The sequence below is a fragment of the Pan paniscus genome, chromosome 7 (genome assembly GCF_029289425.2).
Source record: "Pan paniscus chromosome 7, NHGRI_mPanPan1-v2.0_pri, whole genome shotgun sequence".
NCBI lineage: Eukaryota > Metazoa > Chordata > Mammalia > Primates > Hominidae > Pan > Pan paniscus.
The window spans coordinates 101,379,773-101,401,007 of NC_073256.2; the positions used below are offsets into that span (position 1 = coordinate 101,379,773).

The window sequence follows — 21,235 nt, forward strand, 5'->3', positions numbered from 1 at the left end:
ACATATAGGAAACCTCATGTTGTACCCCATAAACATATATAATTTTTACTTGTCAATTTAAAATTAAAATTTAAGTAAATTATAAAAATAAAATGAAATAACATACACTAAAAAAGACTTTTATTTATTAAATCTCCACAAGAAGTCTAAGTTATGAAGGAAAATAAAATTCCAGGAACAGTAAAATCAATCAGAAATGCCCTACGTCAGTGCTTTCCGAAATTTGTCTGACAGAGTGGAAATCCAGTTCTTCACTAAGTCATTGTTTTGGAACAGTTAGTGAGTGTGTATATATGTTTGTGTGGGCTCACATACACAAATTAAATTCATGGTAATGTAAGCATTCAAAATATCAGTTTAATTTAGTTACGTACACATACACAAACACACACCCCCCACACACATTTATAAAAGCAGCCATTCCACCAAAACTAGCTACTTAGTGTCTCATCTCTCACTGAAGATTCAAAACAGAAACGTGGATTTAGGGAGGCATGATGGTTCATTCTCTCTTGGAGCCCAGTTGGAAGTTGACTGACTGATTCAGACAATATAATTGATTGGTCTGGGTGGAAGAATCCACTTTGACTCTTAATTGAACACCTACTATGTGCCATTGTTTTAAGGCTTGCCATGTGTTGCTTCATTCCTTCCTCACCATTACCTTATGATCACACTTTAAAGATAAAAAAGTAGAAGCGCAAAGAAGTTATTTGTCCAATATTACAATGCTAGTAAGTAGTGGAATTTGAATTTGAACCCAGATATCTAACTCCAGAGCCTAAGTGCTTCACCCATCTCACTGTGGTGGCTCTAGAGAAAAACAGGTAAGTGCACATTAAGAAGCAAATGCCTCTGAGTTGTTTTCAATTTTTTTTTATTTTTAATTTTTAAATTCTTATAACCATTTATTCTGCGCCTGCGCCGGGGGTGGGGGAAAAATCGGGTGCGGTAGGGGAGGTTCAGAAAGCCCCACAGAAGGAGAAGAGGCCCAGGAGAGAAGACTGTCAGGAGGCTGGTGGGCCTGGGGGCTGGCCTTGTTCTCAGAGGCCAGGGAAGTCCAGGTGGGCTGAGTGAGGCTAGTGGTGTAGCGACAGAGGTCTGCGAGGGGCAGAGGGATGGGGACAGGCGCGAGGGGCCGTGGCAGGGACCTGGGGGAATGGGAGTTGGGGCTCGGGCCTCAGGGAGGCGATTGGTGGAAGGACAGAGGTCTGGGAGGGGCAGAGCGATGGGGACATGGACGGCGGCCCGCTGCAGGGATTCCGGAGGACTGGGAGTGGGGGGTTGGGGTTACTCTTGGCTTTTTGCCCTCTCCTGCCGCCGGCTGCTCCAGTTCCTCTTGCTCTGCGGCGAGGTGGACAGGGTGAGCTCTCGGGACTGATGGCGGTTTTGGAAGAGGCCTGGGGCCAAGGACAGGCCAGGGCGGCGGGAGAGGCGGACCGGTGGCGTGGCTGGATCTGGGCGCGCTGTCGGACCTTCCACATCACCAGCTGCAGGCAGGCGTTTGCGTCCTCGCTGGAGTTGTGGCCGTCCTGGCTGTCCCGGATGATCTGTCCCAGGTAGTCGGCCGCGAGATTCCTGAGGGAGCGCTTGTAGGGGAAACCTAGGTAGTGTGGGAAGAGCACGGCCGTGTCCACCACGGTGCTGTGGATGAGCTTCAGGGCCAGCAGACCGCTCTCCAGGCTGTGCCCGATGAGGATGGTTTGGGCGCTGGAAAAGCTCAGCAGGATGGCTTGGACTTGGGGCAAGGTGATGCTCGTCTTGGCGACGTCGGCCTCGGTGACTCCGGAAAACCTGATGTTGTAGTCCACGATCTCGTTGTCGGGCTTAACGAAGGTGTCGTACACCACTCGCATGTCGGCGTCCACCACGGTGACGCGGGTCAGCTCTAGGCCATGCGTGGTGTAGCACATCTCACAGTCCAAGGCGTAGATTACTGGATGAGGGTCTCTGGACAATTCTTTCTTGAAAGTCTCCACGAAACCATCGAGGCTCTCCTTGCGGCCGTCCCGCACGTGCTGCTTTGCCACCTGGCAGCCCACAGAGCCAGGAGCAGCTGCACAGCAGGTGTACTGACTAACCCGGCCTCTAGCCACCTGGCTCGAGGGGACCCGCCCCCAGTGACAGTAACACAACTGGTCGCGTACACAGCGGCCCGAGGAGGACACCAGGTACTCGGTGCCACAACGGCAGCAGACCCTGCAGGAGGAGTCGCCGGGCCCCTTCCCCTGGCCAGTGAAGAGGACGGCGCCTCTGGGCCGCTCGGGGTGCGGGAAGGGGTAGCCGTTCTCCTTGAGCTGGTCCTGGCTGAGCAGGAACCCCTGGAGGCGGCTGTACAGGGCGGCCCTGCTGAGGCCCGGCATGGAGCTGGGGGTCAGGCCCCTCAGTCTCTTGAGGGTGTTCAGGACCACGTTCAGGTACCTGTTCTTGTTGGGGCTGCAGTCGTAGGCCACCTTCTCCTCGTTCAGCGCCTTCTCCTCGGCCTCCTGCTTGGAGGCGCAGAACTTGAGACACTCTTCGGCGAACAGTTGGAGATACCCTCGGCGGAGGACGGTGGGGACTTGGCACCCAGACCTTCGGAGGATAATGGGTTTCTTCAAACTCGGTAAGGATGGACGACGGACGATTCGCTTAGAGCTGATGGTGGTGGTGGTCTTGCATGCCATCCCTGACCTGTTGCGCGTCTTCCCTGGCTGTCTGCCGACCTTGGAGCCACTGGAGCGTTGGCTGCTGCTGGCCACCCGGGTTCTCTTGGCATCTGTGTAACCTGTGACCAAGCAAGGGACGGAAGAGTGGGCGATCGTCTTCCTCTTCCTGGGGGCTGAGATGCGGACTCCCGAGGGCCTCTCTGTCAGCCTTGGGGCGGCTGGCAAGCAGCAGGCCGATCCCCTCTGTGCAGGGAAGTAGCACGCTTCGGTCACCACCTTGGGACACGCTGGGGGCACCGCCGGACCCCTGTTCTGGGGCTCCGCCTGGATGTCCACAAATGCGGAGGCCTGGTTGTGCATCTGGGGCACCCGGAGCCCGAAGCTCTGGGCAGGCTGATGAGAGGGCAGGGGGAATTCTGGAGCCTCGAGGGCCGCTTGGACACAGAAAGGGGAACATCACACACCGGGGCCTGTCATGGGCGGGGGGAGGGGGAGGGATAGCATTAAGAGATATACCTAATGTAAATGACTAGTGAATGGGTGCAACACACCAACCAGGTGAATCTTGGAAGGCAAAAGCTACTGAATTTAGCGAATTTGTGGAGGCATTCCCAGAAATCAGCCAGGTGAAGTATCACACAACCGAAGACTGCACAACTCCTGTAAGGCAGCATGATGCGGCAAACCCAGACGGCCACTCTTCTCACCCCTCCTCCGTTGGCTGTTCTGGGTAATGAGGTTCAAAAGTCACCTAGGCAACTGCCAAAATAGCTGAAATGGAGTAAGGGCTTCAGGCTGGTGACTAGCAGAGGTCCACCTGACCCCCGTAAGCTGCTGAACAAGAAGGGCTGCCAGAAATGTCCCCCTAGGGAATTTGGTGGAGACGAAGACCCGCTCACTGGACAAGGGTTCCTCCCAGGAGACGCCCGAGCGGAAGAAACGGGCTGTGAGCCACGCCCTTTCACCCTCCGCTACCCCGCCCTGGGCTGGTGAAGGTGCGCGTAAGGATGAGGACTACTGAGCCCTGAAGAAATAAATCCTTCCCCTTTGACCCCAAGGAGGATTGCCTGTGAGGATCTTCAACGAGTCTACCCGTGTCTAGACACGGGAGCAGGTCTGTCCGGCACAGCACCTCCCTCAAGGAGGAGAAGAGTGAGGAGAAAGGAAACTCAAGTCTGACCATTCTGTCCTGGGAGAGAAGAGGAGGATCTCATCTCTCATCTGTCCAAGCAAGGCAAGGAGACTTTCTCTCATCTTTCCAAGCAAGGCAAGGAGACTTTGTATAATTAGGAAACAAAAAGAATTTAGAAGGAATGAAAGCAGCCCGTAAGGTGCATTCCTAAGGACTGCCCATTGAAACTGACACAATTGCCCTTGTTTGATGAGAGGAATGAGCAGAGCACTGAGGTGGTGAACAGGGATCTAGTGAGACTTTCCCAGCATGTTTCTACCAAAGCTTTCTCTAAGCTTCTCGGAACACTCTCCTAATCAGCAGATGTTTGGCCCTTCAGAAAGTCAACAAGCAAAATGCCTTGAGTGTCCCAAAACACTGATGCCATGATGTTGGCTCCTGACTGGCCTCCTTTTCCTTTGACTGGACCACTGCCACCTCTCGGTAGCCGTCGCTTTGATGATGCTTTGCCTTCGAGGTCATATTGGTAAAGCCATGTTCCAACTTCCGGTTACAATTTGTCAGAGGGATGCGTCAGGATCGTGATCCCTCCTGTTTAAAATTTCCACTGATAGCTCTCGTCGTAACTGCAGCTGATCTGGGCACAGTGGTTTTCACAGCCACTGCAGGATTCATCTCCCACATCTTCTCACCTCTTCTTGAAACAAGCTATACATTCGTAAAGAGTTCATTTCTTTGGGGTAGTGTCCTTAGAAGCTTTTGTGAAAACATCAATGATTTCTTCATTCTTCCACCCAAGCTTCACCAGAAATTTGATGTTTGCTCTTGCTGCAATTTTCGTGGAATTCATGTTGCTCTGATAGGAGTCCTTTTCAGTGGATGTCTCATCCTTCTCAGTGCCTCAAACTCGATCTAGTTCAGAAAGGTTATAAGGAGTTCGGACAAGTTTATTTGAGTGCAAACCAGTGGAAACCCATGCATAGTTTCTTCACCATGTGCATTTTCTATGAACCTTTTGAAGAACCCCTGTGTTGAACATTGCCCAAGTCGTGGGAGAGAAGTGGGTGCGGTCCACTTCCTGTCCTCAATTTGCCCGCAGCGGAGGAGTGCAGAGAGCAGGGAAACGCAACCCCAGAGAGATCCTGCCCTGCAGCATGCAGCAGACTGCTGGCCCAGTCCTGGCTCCATGGGGTGCTGTGTGGGCCCAAGCAAGTTGACCAAACTCCCTGACGCTGAAATGAATCCTAGGTGGCCCAATTCCAGTAGCCATTATAGGACTGCCCTGCAGGGACAGTTAATTAACTCAGGAAAAGCAACCTAGCTCCAAGGTTAGCAACCAGGAGTTCCAGTTGATTCCATTAGTGCACCCCTTGAGGCATTCCCAAGCTGGAGTCTGGTGGAAGATGAGGCTCAGTGTGATTGGATGGAAGCACCAACCTATCAAGGAGAAGTCCCACCCACTCTGCCCTGTGCGTCTATAAAGGCGACGGGTGGCGGCCGCGGCACTCATTGAAGCCGCCAGTTGGGAGAGGAGCAGAGCCAGGCCGGTGCTCCCGAAGGCAGCAAGATGTTGCGAGCCACAGCTCCCTGCTGGTTCCCACCTGGATACCCAGAAGCTAAGAAGGTGGCCGAGGAAGCGGCCCTGGAGGCAAGAAGCCGCCAGTTGGGAGCGGAGCAGAGCCAGGCCGGTGCTCCCGAAGGCAGCAAGATGTTGCGAGCCACAGCTCCCTGCTGGTTCCCACCTGGATACCCAGAAGCTAAGAAGGTGGCCGAGGAGGCGGCCCTGGAGGCAAGAAGCCGCCAGTTGGGAGCGGAGCAGAGCCAGGCCGGTGCTCCCGAAGGCAGCAAGATGTTGCGAGCCACAGCTCCCTGCTGGTTCCCACCTGGATACCCAGAAGCTAAGAAGGTGGCCGAGGAGGCGGCCCTCGAGGCTCCAGAATTCCCCCTGCCCTCTCATCAGCCTGCCCAGAGCTTCGGGCTCCGGGTGCCCCAGATGCACAACCAGGCCTCCGCATTTGTGGACATCCAGGCGGAGCCCCAGAACAGGGGTCCGGCGGTGCCCCCAGCGTGTCCCAAGGTGGTGACGGAGGCGTGCTACTTCCCTGCACAGAGGGGATCGGCCTGCTGCTTGCCATCCGCCCCAAGGCTGACAGAGAGGCCCTCGGGAGTCCGCATCTCAGCCCCCAGGAAGAGGAAGACGATCGCCCAGTCTTCCAGCCCTTGCTTGGTCACAGGTTGCACAGATGCCAAGAGAACCCGCGTGGCCAGCAGCAGCCAACGCTCCAGTGGCTCCAAGGTCGGCAGACAGCCAGGGAAGACGCGCAACAGGTCAGGGATGGCATGCAAGACCACCACCACCATCAGCTCTAAGCGAATCGTCCGTCGTCCATCCTTACCGAGTTTGAAGAAACCTATTGTCCTCCGAAGGTCTGGGTGCCAAGTCCCCACCGTCCTCCGCCGAGGCTATCTCCAACTGTTCACCGAAGAGTGTCTCAAGTTCTGCGCCTCCAAGCAGGAGGCCGAGGAGAAGGCGCTGAACGAGGAGAAGGTGGCCTACGACTGCAGCCCCAACAAGAACAGGTACCTGAACGTGGTCCTGAACACCCTCAAGAGACTGAAGGGCCTGACCCCCAGCTCCATGCCGGGCCTCAGCAGGGCCGCCCTGTACAGCCGCCTCCAGGAGTTCCTGCTCAGCCAGGACCAGCTCGAGGAGAACGGCTACCCCTTCCCGCACCCCGAGCGGCCCGGAGGCGCCGTCCTCTTCACTGGCCAGGGGAAGGGGCCCGGCGACTCCTCCTGCAGGGTCTGCTGCCGTTGTGGCACCGAGTACCTGGTGTCCTCCTCGGGCCGCTGTGTACGCGACCAGTTGTGTTATTATCACTGGGGGCGGGTCCGCTCGAGCCAGGTGGCTGGAGGCCGGGTTAGCCAGTACACCTGCTGTGCAGCTGCTCCTGGCTCTGTGGGCTGCCAGGTGGCAAAGCAGCACGTGCGGGACGGCCGCAAGGACAGCCTCGATGGCTTCGTGGAGACCTTCAAGAAAGAGTTGTCCAGAGACGCTTATCCAGGAATCTACGCCTTGGACTGTGAGATGTGCTACACCACGCATGGCCTAGAGCTGACCCGCGTCACCGTGGTGGACGCCGACATGCGAGTGGTGTACGACACCTTCGTCAAGCCCGACAACGAGATCGTGGACTACAACACCAGGTTTTCCGGAGTCACCGAGGCCGACGTCGCCAAGACGAGCATCACCTTGCCCCAAGTGCAAGCCATCCTGCTGAGCTTTTTCAGCGCCCAAACCATCCTCATCGGGCACAGCCTGGAGAGCGATCTGCTGGCCCTGAAGCTCATCCACAGCACCGTGGTGGACACGGCCGTGCTCTTCCCGCACTACCTGGGTTTCCCCTACAAGCGTTCCCTCAGGAATCTCGCGGCCGACTACCTGGGACAGATCATCCAGGACAGCCAGGACGGCCACAACTCCAGCGAGGACGCAAACGCCTGCCTGCAGCTGGTGATGTGGAAGGTCCGACAGCGCGCCCAGATCCAGCCACGCCACCGGTCCGCCTCTCCCGCCGCCCTGGCCTGTCCTTGGCCCCAGGCCCCTTCCACAACCGCCATCAGTCCTGAGAGCTCACCCTGTCCACCTCGCCGCAAGGCCAAAGAAACCGGAGCAGTCGACGGCAGGAGAGGGCAAAAAGCCAAGAGTAACCCCAACCGGCCACTCCCAGTCCCCCGGAATCCCTGCCGCGGACCCTCGGGCCTGTCCCCATCCCTCTGCCCTTCCCAGACCTCTGTCCTTCCACTAATCGCCTCCCGCAGCACCGAGCCGCCACTCCCAGTCCCCCGAGTCCCTGCCGCGCCCCCTCGCGCCTGTCCACATCCCTCTGCCCATCCGAGACCTCTGTCCTTACACCACTAGCCACCCCACGTGGGACTTCCATGGCCTCTGAGTACAAGGCCAGCCCCCCGGCCCACCAGCTTTCTGAATGTGTGCTTACCTGTTTTTCTCGAGAGGCACCACAGTGAGGTGGGTGAAGCACTTAGGCTCTGGAGTTAGATATCTGGGTTCAAGGCCAAATTCCACCACTTACTAGGTTTCTAATATTGCACAGATAATGTCTTTGCGCTTCTACCTTTTGATCTTTAAAGTGTGATCAAAAGAGACTTAGACTCCCACATCATAATCATGGGAAACTTTAACAGCCCTCTGTAAACATTAGACAGACCAACGAGACAGAAATCTAAAAAGGATATCCAGGAATTGAACTCAGCTCTGCACCAAGCGGACCTAGGAGACATCTACAGAACGCTCCACCCCAAATCGACAGAATATACATGCTTCTCAGCACCACATCACACTTATTTCCACATTGACCACATAGTTGGAAGTAAAGCACTCCTCAGTAAATGTAAAATAACAGAAATTACTGCAAACGGTCTCTCAGACCACATTGCAATCAAAGTAGACCTCAGGATAAAGAAACTCACTCAAAACCGCTCAACTGCATGGAAACCGGACACCCTGCTCCTTAATGAGTACTGGGTACATAACGAAATGAAGGGAGAAAGAAAGATATTCTCTGAAACCAATGAAAACAAAGGCACAACATACCAGAATCTCTGCGTCACATTTAAAGCAGTGTGTAGAGGGAAATTTATAGCACTAATTGCCCACGAGAGAAAGCAGGAAAAATCAAAAATGCATACCCTAACATCACCATTAAAAGAATGAGAGAAGCAAGAGCAAACACATTCAAAAACTAGCAGAAGGCAAGAAATAACTAAGATCCGAGCAGAACTGATGGAGATAGAGACACAATAAACCCTTCAACAAATCAATGAATCCAGGAGCGGGTTTTTTGCAGTGATCAACAAAATTGATAGAGCACTAGCAAGACTAAGAAAGAAGAAAAGAAAGAAGAATCAAACAGATGCAGTAAAAAATGATAAAGGGGATATCACCACCGATCCCACAGAAATACAAACTACCATCAGACAATACTATCAGCACCTCTAAGCTAATGAACTAGAAAATCTAGAAGAAATGGATAAATTCCTGGACGCATACAACCTCCCCAGAGTAAACCAGGAAGAAGTTGAATGCCTGAGTAGACCACTAACAGGCTCTGAAATTGAGGCAATAATTAACAGCCTATCAAGCAATAAAACTCCAGGACCAGACGGATTCACAGCCGAATTCTACCAGAAGGACAAGGAGGAGCTGGTACCATGCCTTCTGAAACTATTCCAATCAACAGAAAAAGAGGGAATCCTCCCTCACTCATTTCATGAGGCCGGCATCATCCTGATCCCAAAGCCTGAGAGAGACACAACCCAAAAAGAGAATTTTAGGCCTATGTCCCTGAGGAACATCGATGGGAAAATCCTCCATAAAATACTGGAAAACCGAATCCAGCAGCACATCAAAGAGCTTATCCATCATGATGAAGTGGGCTTCATCCCTGACATGCAAGGCTGGTCCAACATATGCAAAACAATAAACATAATCCAGCGTATAATCAGGACCAAAGTCAGAAACCACGTGATTATCTCAACAGATGCAGAAAAGGCCTTTGACAAAATTCAACAGCCCTTCATGACAAAAACTCTCAATAAATTAGGTATTGATGGGACATCTCCCAAAATAATACGGGCTATTTAGGGCAAACCCACAGCCAATATCATACTGAATGGGCAAAAAGTGGAAGCATTCCCTTTGCAAACTGCCACAAGACAGGGATGCCCTCTCTCACCACTCCTATTCAACATAGTGTTGGAACTTCTGCCCAGGGCAATCAGGCAGGAGAAAGAAATAAAGAGAAATCAATTAGGAAAAGAGGAAGTCAAATTGTCCCTGTTTGCAGATGACATGATTGAATATTTAGAAAACCCCATCGTCTCAGTCCAAAATCTCCTTAAGCTGATAAGCAACTTCAGCAAAGTCTCAGGATACAAAATCGAGGTGCAAAAATCACAAGCATTCTTATACACCAATAAGAGGCAAACAGAGAGCCAAATCATGAGTGAGCTCCCATTCACAATTGCTTCAAAGAGAATAAAATGCCTAGGAATCCAACTAACAAGGGATGTGAAGGACCTCTTCAAGGAGAACTACAAAGCATTGCTCCACGAACTAAAAGAGGAGACAAACAAATGGAAGAATATTCCACCATCACGGATTGGAAGAATCAATATCGTGAAAATGGCCATACTGCCCAAGGTAAATTATAGATTCAATGCCATCCCCATCAAACTACCAATGACTTTCTTCACAGAACTGGAAAAAACTGCTTTAAAGCTCATATGGAACCACAAAACGGCCCCCACTGCCAACATAATCCTAAGCCAAAAGAACAAAGATGGAGGCATCAAGCCGTCCGACTTCAAGCTACAGTAGAAGGCTACAGTAACCAAAGAGCATGCTATCGGTTGCCGTTTTGGTTACCGTAGACCAATGGAACAGAATAGAGCCCTCAGAAATAATACGACACATCTACAACCATCTGATCTTTGACAAACCTGACAAAAACAAGAAATGGGGAAAGGATTCCCTATTTAAAAAAATGGTGCTGGGAAAACAGGCTAGCCATATGTCGAAAGCTGATATCGGATCCCTTCCTTACACCTTGTACAAAAATTAATTCAAGACAGATGAAAGACTTAAATGTTAGATCTTAAACCATACAAACCCTAGGAGAAAACCCAGCCAATACCATTGAGGACAAAGGCATGGGCAAGGACCTCATGTCTAAAACGCCAAAAGCAATGGCAACGAAAGCCAACATTGACAAACAGCATCTAATTACACTAAAGACGTTCTGCATAGCTAAAGAAACTCCCATGAGAGTGAACAGGCATCCTGCAGAAAGGGAGAACATTTTTGCAATCTACTCATCTGACAAAAGGCTAATATCCAGAATCTACTAAGACCTCAAACAGAGTTACAAGAAAAACCAAACAAGCCCATCAACAAGTGGGGGAAGGATATGAAGAGACACTTCTCAAAAGAAGACATTTATGCAGCCAACAGACACATGAAAAAATGCTCATCAAAACTGGCCATCAGAGAAATGCAAATCAAATCCGCAATGAGATATCATCTCACACCAGTTAGAATAGCGATCATTAAAAAGTCAGGAAACAACAGGTGCTGGAGAGGTAGTGGACAAATAGGAACACTTTTACACTGTTGGTGGGACTGTAAACTAGTTCAACGGTAGTGGAAGATAGTGTGGCGAATCCTCAAGGATCTCGAAATAGAAATACCGTTTGACCCAGCCATCCCATTGCTGGGTATATATACCCATAGGATTAGAAATCATGCTGCTAAAAGGACACACGCAGACGTATGTTTATTGCGGCACCATTCACAGTAGCAAAGACTTGGAACCAACCCAGATGTCCATCAATGATAGACTGGATTAAGAAAATGTGGCACAAATACACCATGGAATACTATGCAGCCATGAAAAAGCATGAGTTCATCCCCTTTGGAGGGACACGGATGAAGATGGAAACCATCATTCTTAGCAAAGTATCGCAAGGACAAAAAAAGCAAACACCGCATGTTCTCATTCATAGGTGGGAATTGAAGTATGAGAACGCTTGGACACAGAAAGGGGAACATCACACACCGGGGCCTGTCATGGGCGGGGGGAGGGGGAGGGATAGCATTAAGAGATATACCTAATGTAAATGACTAGTGAATGGGTGCAACACACCAACCAGGTGAATCTTGGAAGGCAAAAGCTACTGAATTTAGCGAATTTGTGGAGGCATTCCCAGAAATCAGCCAGGTGAAGTATCACACAACCGAAGACTGCACAACTCCTGTAAGGCAGCATGATGCGGCAAACCCAGACGGCCACTCTTCTCACCCCTCCTCCGTTGGCTGTTCTGGGTAATGAGGTTCAAAAGTCACCTAGGCAACTGCCAAAATAGCTGAAATGGAGTAAGGGCTTCAGGCTGGTGACTAGCAGAGGTCCACCTGACCCCCGTAAGCTGCTGAACAAGAAGGGCTGCCAGAAATGTCCCCCTAGGGAATTTGGTGGAGACGAAGACCCGCTCACTGGACAAGGGTTCCTCCCAGGAGACGCCCGAGCGGAAGAAACGGGCTGTGAGCCACGCCCTTTCACCCTCCGCTACCCCGCCCTGGGCTGGTGAAGGTGCGCGTAAGGATGAGGACTACTGAGCCCTGAAGAAATAAATCCTTCCCCTTTGACCCCAAGGAGGATTGCCTGTGAGGATCTTCAACGAGTCTACCCGTGTCTAGACACGGGAGCAGGTCTGTCCGGCACAGCACCTCCCTCAAGGAGGAGAAGAGTGAGGAGAAAGGAAACTCAAGTCTGACCATTCTGTCCTGGGAGAGAAGAGGAGGATCTCATCTCTCATCTGTCCAAGCAAGGCAAGGAGACTTTCTCTCATCTTTCCAAGCAAGGCAAGGAGACTTTGTATAATTAGGAAACAAAAAGAATTTAGAAGGAATGAAAGCAGCCCGTAAGGTGCATTCCTAAGGACTGCCCATTGAAACTGACACAATTGCCCTTGTTTGATGAGAGGAATGAGCAGAGCACTGAGGTGGTGAACAGGGATCTAGTGAGACTTTCCCAGCATGTTTCTACCAAAGCTTTCTCTAAGCTTCTCGGAACACTCTCCTAATCAGCAGATGTTTGGCCCTTCAGAAAGTCAACAAGCAAAATGCCTTGAGTGTCCCAAAACACTGATGCCATGATGTTGGCTCCTGACTGGCCTCCTTTTCCTTTGACTGGACCACTGCCACCTCTCGGTAGCCGTCGCTTTGATGATGCTTTGCCTTCGAGGTCATATTGGTAAAGCCATGTTCCAACTTCCGGTTACAATTTGTCAGAGGGATGCGTCAGGATCGTGATCCCTCCTGTTTAAAATTTCCACTGATAGCTCTCGTCGTAACTGCAGCTGATCTGGGCACAGTGGTTTTCACAGCCACTGCAGGATTCATCTCCCACATCTTCTCACCTCTTCTTGAAACAAGCTATACATTCGTAAAGAGTTCATTTCTTTGGGGTAGTGTCCTTAGAAGCTTTTGTGAAAACATCAATGATTTCTTCATTCTTCCACCCAAGCTTCACCAGAAATTTGATGTTTGCTCTTGCTGCAATTTTCGTGGAATTCATGTTGCTCTGATAGGAGTCCTTTTCAGTGGATGTCTCATCCTTCTCAGTGCCTCAAACTCGATCTAGTTCAGAAAGGTTATAAGGAGTTCGGACAAGTTTATTTGAGTGCAAACCAGTGGAAACCCATGCATAGTTTCTTCACCATGTGCATTTTCTATGAACCTTTTGAAGAACCCCTGTGTTGAACATTGCCCAAGTCGTGGGAGAGAAGTGGGTGCGGTCCACTTCCTGTCCTCAATTTGCCCGCAGCGGAGGAGTGCAGAGAGCAGGGAAACGCAACCCCAGAGAGATCCTGCCCTGCAGCATGCAGCAGACTGCTGGCCCAGTCCTGGCTCCATGGGGTGCTGTGTGGGCCCAAGCAAGTTGACCAAACTCCCTGACGCTGAAATGAATCCTAGGTGGCCCAATTCCAGTAGCCATTATAGGACTGCCCTGCAGGGACAGTTAATTAACTCAGGAAAAGCAACCTAGCTCCAAGGTTAGCAACCAGGAGTTCCAGTTGATTCCATTAGTGCACCCCTTGAGGCATTCCCAAGCTGGAGTCTGGTGGAAGATGAGGCTCAGTGTGATTGGATGGAAGCACCAACCTATCAAGGAGAAGTCCCACCCACTCTGCCCTGTGCGTCTATAAAGGCGACGGGTGGCGGCCGCGGCACTCATTGAAGCCGCCAGTTGGGAGAGGAGCAGAGCCAGGCCGGTGCTCCCGAAGGCAGCAAGATGTTGCGAGCCACAGCTCCCTGCTGGTTCCCACCTGGATACCCAGAAGCTAAGAAGGTGGCCGAGGAAGCGGCCCTGGAGGCAAGAAGCCGCCAGTTGGGAGCGGAGCAGAGCCAGGCCGGTGCTCCCGAAGGCAGCAAGATGTTGCGAGCCACAGCTCCCTGCTGGTTCCCACCTGGATACCCAGAAGCTAAGAAGGTGGCCGAGGAGGCGGCCCTGGAGGCAAGAAGCCGCCAGTTGGGAGCGGAGCAGAGCCAGGCCGGTGCTCCCGAAGGCAGCAAGATGTTGCGAGCCACAGCTCCCTGCTGGTTCCCACCTGGATACCCAGAAGCTAAGAAGGTGGCCGAGGAGGCGGCCCTCGAGGCTCCAGAATTCCCCCTGCCCTCTCATCAGCCTGCCCAGAGCTTCGGGCTCCGGGTGCCCCAGATGCACAACCAGGCCTCCGCATTTGTGGACATCCAGGCGGAGCCCCAGAACAGGGGTCCTGCGGTGCCCCCAGCGTGTCCCAAGGTGGTGACGGAGGCGTGCTACTTCCCTGCACAGAGGGGATCGGCCTGCTGCTTGCCAGCCGCCCCAAGGCTGACAGAGAGGCCCTCGGGAGTCCGCATCTCAGCCCCCAGGAAGAGGAAGACGATCGCCCAGTCTTCCAGCCCTTGCTTGGTCACAGGTTGCACAGATGCCAAGAGAACCCGCGTGGCCAGCAGCAGCCAACGCTCCAGTGGCTCCAAGGTCGGCAGACAGCCAGGGAAGACGCGCAACAGGTCAGGGATGGCATGCAAGACCACCACCACCATCAGCTCTAAGCGAATCGTCCGTCGTCCATCCTTACCGAGTTTGAAGAAACCTATTGTCCTCCGAAGGTCTGGGTGCCAAGTCCCCACCGTCCTCCGCCGAGGCTATCTCCAACTGTTCACCGAAGAGTGTCTCAAGTTCTGCGCCTCCAAGCAGGAGGCCGAGGAGAAGGCGCTGAACGAGGAGAAGGTGGCCTACGACTGCAGCCCCAACAAGAACAGGTACCTGAACGTGGTCCTGAACACCCTCAAGAGACTGAAGGGCCTGACCCCCAGCTCCATGCCGGGCCTCAGCAGGGCCGCCCTGTACAGCCGCCTCCAGGAGTTCCTGCTCAGCCAGGACCAGCTCGAGGAGAACGGCTACCCCTTCCCGCACCCCGAGCGGCCCGGAGGCGCCGTCCTCTTCACTGGCCAGGGGAAGGGGCCCGGCGACTCCTCCTGCAGGGTCTGCTGCCGTTGTGGCACCGAGTACCTGGTGTCCTCCTCGGGCCGCTGTGTACGCGACCAGTTGTGTTATTATCACTGGGGGCGGGTCCGCTCGAGCCAGGTGGCTGGAGGCCGGGTTAGCCAGTACACCTGCTGTGCAGCTGCTCCTGGCTCTGTGGGCTGCCAGGTGGCAAAGCAGCACGTGCGGGACGGCCGCAAGGACAGCCTCGATGGCTTCGTGGAGACCTTCAAGAAAGAGTTGTCCAGAGACGCTTATCCAGGAATCTACGCCTTGGACTGTGAGATGTGCTACACCACGCATGGCCTAGAGCTGACCCGCGTCACCGTGGTGGACGCCGACATGCGAGTGGTGTACGACACCTTCGTCAAGCCCGACAACGAGATCGTGGACTACAACACCAGGTTTTCCGGAGTCACCGAGGCCGACGTCGCCAAGACGAGCATCACCTTGCCCCAAGTGCAAGCCATCCTGCTGAGCTTTTTCAGCGCCCAAACCATCCTCATCGGGCACAGCCTGGAGAGCGATCTGCTGGCCCTGAAGCTCATCCACAGCACCGTGGTGGACACGGCCGTGCTCTTCCCGCACTACCTGGGTTTCCCCTACAAGCGTTCCCTCAGGAATCTCGCGGCCGACTACCTGGGACAGATCATCCAGGACAGCCAGGACGGCCACAACTCCAGCGAGGACGCAAACGCCTGCCTGCAGCTGGTGATGTGGAAGGTCCGACAGCGCGCCCAGATCCAGCCACGCCACCGGTCCGCCTCTCCCGCCGCCCTGGCCTGTCCTTGGCCCCAGGCCCCTTCCACAACCGCCATCAGTCCTGAGAGCTCACCCTGTCCACCTCGCCGCAAGGCCAAAGAAACCGGAGCAGTCGACGGCAGGAGAGGGCAAAAAGCCAAGAGTAACCCCAACCGGCCACTCCCAGTCCCCCGGAATCCCTGCCGCGGACCCTCGGGCCTGTCCCCATCCCTCTGCCCTTCCCAGACCTCTGTCCTTCCACTAATCGCCTCCCGCAGCACCGAGCCGCCACTCCCAGTCCCCCGAGTCCCTGCCGCGCCCCCTCGCGCCTGTCCACATCCCTCTGCCCATCCGAGACCTCTGTCCTTACACCACTAGCCACCCCACGTGGGACTTCCATGGCCTCTGAGTACAAGGCCAGCCCCCCGGCCCACCAGCTTTCTGAATGTGTGCTTACCTGTTTTTCTCGAGAGGCACCACAGTGAGGTGGGTGAAGCACTTAGGCTCTGGAGTTAGATATCTGGGTTCAAGGCCAAATTCCACCACTTACTAGGTTTCTAATATTGCACAGATAATGTCTTTGCGCTTCTACCTTTTGATCTTTAAAGTGTGATCAAAAGAGACTTAGACTCCCACATCATAATCATGGGAAACTTTAACAGCCCTCTGTAAACATTAGACAGACCAACGAGACAGAAATCTAAAAAGGATATCCAGGAATTGAACTCAGCTCTGCACCAAGCGGACCTAGGAGACATCTACAGAACGCTCCACCCCAAATCGACAGAATATACATGCTTCTCAGCACCACATCACACTTATTTCCACATTGACCACATAGTTGGAAGTAAAGCACTCCTCAGTAAATGTAAAATAACAGAAATTACTGCAAACGGTCTCTCAGACCACATTGCAATCAAAGTAGACCTCAGGATAAAGAAACTCACTCAAAACCGCTCAACTGCATGGAAACCGGACACCCTGCTCCTTAATGAGTACTGGGTACATAACGAAATGAAGGGAGAAAGAAAGATATTCTCTGAAACCAATGAAAACAAAGGCACAACATACCAGAATCTCTGCGTCACATTTAAAGCAGTGTGTAGAGGGAAATTTATAGCACTAATTGCCCACGAGAGAAAGCAGGAAAAATCAAAAATGCATACCCTAACATCACCATTAAAAGAATGAGAGAAGCAAGAGCAAACACATTCAAAAACTAGCAGAAGGCAAGAAATAACTAAGATCCGAGCAGAACTGATGGAGATAGAGACACAATAAACCCTTCAACAAATCAATGAATCCAGGAGCGGGTTTTTTGCAGTGATCAACAAAATTGATAGAGCACTAGCAAGACTAAGAAAGAAGAAAAGAAAGAAGAATCAAACAGATGCAGTAAAAAATGATAAAGGGGATATCACCACCGATCCCACAGAAATACAAACTACCATCAGACAATACTATCAGCACCTCTAAGCTAATGAACTAGAAAATCTAGAAGAAATGGATAAATTCCTGGACGCATACAACCTCCCCAGAGTAAACCAGGAAGAAGTTGAATGCCTGAGTAGACCACTAACAGGCTCTGAAATTGAGGCAATAATTAACAGCCTATCAAGCAATAAAACTCCAGGACCAGACGGATTCACAGCCGAATTCTACCAGAAGGACAAGGAGGAGCTGGTACCATGCCTTCTGAAACTATTCCAATCAACAGAAAAAGAGGGAATCCTCCCTCACTCATTTCATGAGGCCGGCATCATCCTGATCCCAAAGCCTGAGAGAGACACAACCCAAAAAGAGAATTTTAGGCCTATGTCCCTGAGGAACATCGATGGGAAAATCCTCCATAAAATACTGGAAAACCGAATCCAGCAGCACATCAAAGAGCTTATCCATCATGATGAAGTGGGCTTCATCCCTGACATGCAAGGCTGGTCCAACATATGCAAAACAATAAACATAATCCAGCGTATAATCAGGACCAAAGTCAGAAACCACGTGATTATCTCAACAGATGCAGAAAAGGCCTTTGACAAAATTCAACAGCCCTTCATGACAAAAACTCTCAATAAATTAGGTATTGATGGGACATCTCCCAAAATAATACGGGCTATTTAGGGCAAACCCACAGCCAATATCATACTGAATGGGCAAAAAGTGGAAGCATTCCCTTTGCAAACTGCCACAAGACAGGGATGCCCTCTCTCACCACTCCTATTCAACATAGTGTTGGAACTTCTGCCCAGGGCAATCAGGCAGGAGAAAGAAATAAAGAGAAATCAATTAGGAAAAGAGGAAGTCAAATTGTCCCTGTTTGCAGATGACATGATTGAATATTTAGAAAACCCCATCGTCTCAGTCCAAAATCTCCTTAAGCTGATAAGCAACTTCAGCAAAGTCTCAGGATACAAAATCGAGGTGCAAAAATCACAAGCATTCTTATACACCAATAAGAGGCAAACAGAGAGCCAAATCATGAGTGAGCTCCCATTCACAATTGCTTCAAAGAGAATAAAATGCCTAGGAATCCAACTAACAAGGGATGTGAAGGACCTCTTCAAGGAGAACTACAAAGCATTGCTCCACGAACTAAAAGAGGAGACAAACAAATGGAAGAATATTCCACCATCACGGATTGGAAGAATCAATATCGTGAAAATGGCCATACTGCCCAAGGTAAATTATAGATTCAATGCCATCCCCATCAAACTACCAATGACTTTCTTCACAGAACTGGAAAAAACTGCTTTAAAGCTCATATGGAACCACAAAACGGCCCCCACTGCCAACATAATCCTAAGCCAAAAGAACAAAGATGGAGGCATCAAGCCGTCCGACTTCAAGCTACAGTAGAAGGCTACAGTAACCAAAGAGCATGCTATCGGTTGCCGTTTTGGTTACCGTAGACCAATGGAACAGAATAGAGCCCTCAGAAATAATACGACACATCTACAACCATCTGATCTTTGACAAACCTGACAAAAACAAGAAATGGGGAAAGGATTCCCTATTTAAAAAAATGGTGCTGGGAAAACAGGCTAGCCATATGTCGAAAGCTGATATCGGATCCCTTCCTTACACCTTGTACAAAAATTAATTCAAGACAGATGAAAGACTTAAATGTTAGATCTTAAACCATACAAACCCTAGGAGAAAACCCAGCCAATACCATTGAGGACAAAGGCATGGGCAAGGACCTCATGTCTAAAACGCCAAAAGCAATGGCAACGAAAGCCAACATTGACAAACAGCATCTAATTACACTAAAGACGTTCTGCATAGCTAAAGAAACTCCCATGAGAGTGAACAGGCATCCTGCAGAAAGGGAGAACATTTTTGCAATCTACTCATCTGACAAAAGGCTAATATCCAGAATCTACTAAGACCTCAAACAGAGTTACAAGAAAAACCAAACAAGCCCATCAACAAGTGGGGGAAGGATATGAAGAGACACTTCTCAAAAGAAGACATTTATGCAGCCAACAGACACATGAAAAAATGCTCATCAAAACTGGCCATCAGAGAAATGCAAATCAAATCCGCAATGAGATATCATCTCACACCAGTTAGAATAGCGATCATTAAAAAGTCAGGAAACAACAGGTGCTGGAGAGGTAGTGGACAAATAGGAACACTTTTACACTGTTGGTGGGACTGTAAACTAGTTCAACGGTAGTGGAAGATAGTGTGGCGAATCCTCAAGGATCTCGAAATAGAAATACCGTTTGACCCAGCCATCCCATTGCTGGGTATATATACCCATAGGATTAGAAATCATGCTGCTAAAAGGACACACGCAGACGTATGTTTATTGCGGCACCATTCACAGTAGCAAAGACTTGGAACCAACCCAGATGTCCATCAATGATAGACTGGATTAAGAAAATGTGGCACAAATACACCATGGAATACTATGCAGCCATGAAAAAGCATGAGTTCATCCCCTTTGGAGGGACACGGATGAAGATGGAAACCATCATTCTTAGCAAAGTATCGCAAGGACAAAAAAAGCAAACACCGCATGTTCTCATTCATAGGTGGGAATTGAAGTATGAGAACGCTTGGACACAGAAAGGGGAACATCACACACCGGGGCCTGTCATGGGCGGGGGGAGGGGGAGGGATAGCATTAAGAGATATACCTAATGTAAATGACTAGTGAATGGGTGCAACACACCAACCAGGTGAATCTTGGAAGGCAAAAGCTACTGAATTTAGCGAATTTGTGGAGGCATTCCCAGAAATCAGCCAGGTGAAGTATCACACAACCGAAGACTGCACAACTCCTGTAAGGCAGCACGATGCGGCAAACCCAGACGGCCACTCTTCTCACCCCTCCTCCGTTGGCTGTTCTGGGTAACGAGGTTCAAAAGTCACCTAGGCAACTGCCAAAATAGCTGAAATGGAGTAAGGGCTTCAGGCTGGTGACTAGCAGAGGTCCACCTGACCCCCGTAAGCTGCTGAACAAGAAGGGCTGCCAGAAATGTCCCCCTAGGGAATTTGGTGGAGACGAAGACCCGCTCACTGGACAAGGGTTCCTCCCAGGAGACGCCCGAGCGGAAGAAACGGGCTGTGAGCCACGCCCTTTCACCCTCCGCTACCCCGCCCTGGGCTGGTGAAGGTGCGCGTAAGGATGAGGACTACTGAGCCCTGAAGAAATAAATCCTTCCCCTTTGACCCCAAGGAGGATTGCCTGTGAGGATCTTCAACGAGTCTACCCGTGTCTAGACACGGGAGCAGGTCTGTCCGGCACAGCACCTCCCTCAAGGAGGAGAAGAGTGAGGAGAAAGGAAACTCAAGTCTGACCATTCTGTCCTGGGAGAGAAGAGGAGGATCTCATCTCTCATCTGTCCAAGCAAGGCAAGGAGACTTTCTCTCATCTTTCCAAGCAAGGCAAGGAGACTTTGTATAATTAGGAAACAAAAAGAATTTAGAAGGAATGAAAGCAGCCCGTAAGGTGCATTCCTAAGGACTGCCCATTGAAACTGACACAATTGCCCTTGTTTGATGAGAGGAATGAGCAGAGCACTGAGGTGGTGAACAGGGATCTAGTGAGACTTTCCCAGCATGTTTCTACCAAAGCTTTCTCTAAGCTTCTCGGAACACTCTCCTAATAAGCAGATGTTTGGCCCTTCAGAAAGTCAACAAGCAAAATGCCTTGAGTGTCCCAAAACACTGATGCCATGATGTTGGCTCCTGACTGGCCTCCTTTTCCTTTGACTGGACCACTGCCACCTCTCGGTAGCCGTCGCTTTGATGATGCTTTGCCTTCGAGGTCATATTGGTAAAGCCATGTTCCAACTTCCGGTTACAATTTGTCAGAGGGATGCGTCAGGATCGTGATCCCTCCTGTTTAAAATTTCCACTGATAGCTCTCGTCGTAACTGCAGCTGATCTGGGCACAGTGGTTTTCACAGCCACTGCAGGATTCATCTCCCACATCTTCTCACCTCTTCTTGAAACAAGCTATACATTCGTAAAGAGTTCATTTCTTTGGGGTAGTGTCCTTAGAAGCTTTTGTGAAAACATCAATGATTTCTTCATTCTTCCACCCAAGCTTCACCAGAAATTTGATGTTTGCTCTTGCTGCAATTTTCGTGGAA

At 51.0% G+C, this 21,235-nt stretch overlaps 3 protein-coding genes across 3 annotated transcripts; 2 read left to right on the forward strand and 1 right to left on the reverse strand.

Annotated features, from left to right (window-relative positions):
- Window positions 1-486: 486 nt before the first annotated feature.
- Window positions 487-2,750, reverse strand: LOC129398521 (exonuclease GOR-like; the record flags this gene model as incomplete). Its single annotated transcript, XM_055116202.2, has 1 exon — window positions 487-2,750. A coding segment is annotated over one exon (1,671 nt), but the record flags the coding sequence as incomplete, so codon positions are not given.
- A 3,380-nt stretch (window positions 2,751-6,130) lies between these two features.
- On the forward strand, window positions 6,131-7,702 carry LOC134730880 (exonuclease GOR-like). Its single transcript, XM_063606552.1, has one exon. It carries the CDS (start codon window positions 6,419-6,421, stop codon window positions 7,700-7,702), a length of 1,284 nt encoding a protein of 427 aa, XP_063462622.1. The 5' UTR covers window positions 6,131-6,418.
- A 5,950-nt stretch (window positions 7,703-13,652) lies between these two features.
- On the forward strand, window positions 13,653-16,007 carry LOC134730881 (exonuclease GOR-like). Its single transcript, XM_063606553.1, has one exon. It carries the CDS (start codon window positions 13,653-13,655, stop codon window positions 16,005-16,007), a length of 2,355 nt encoding a protein of 784 aa, XP_063462623.1.
- Window positions 16,008-21,235: the final 5,228 nt, after the last annotated feature.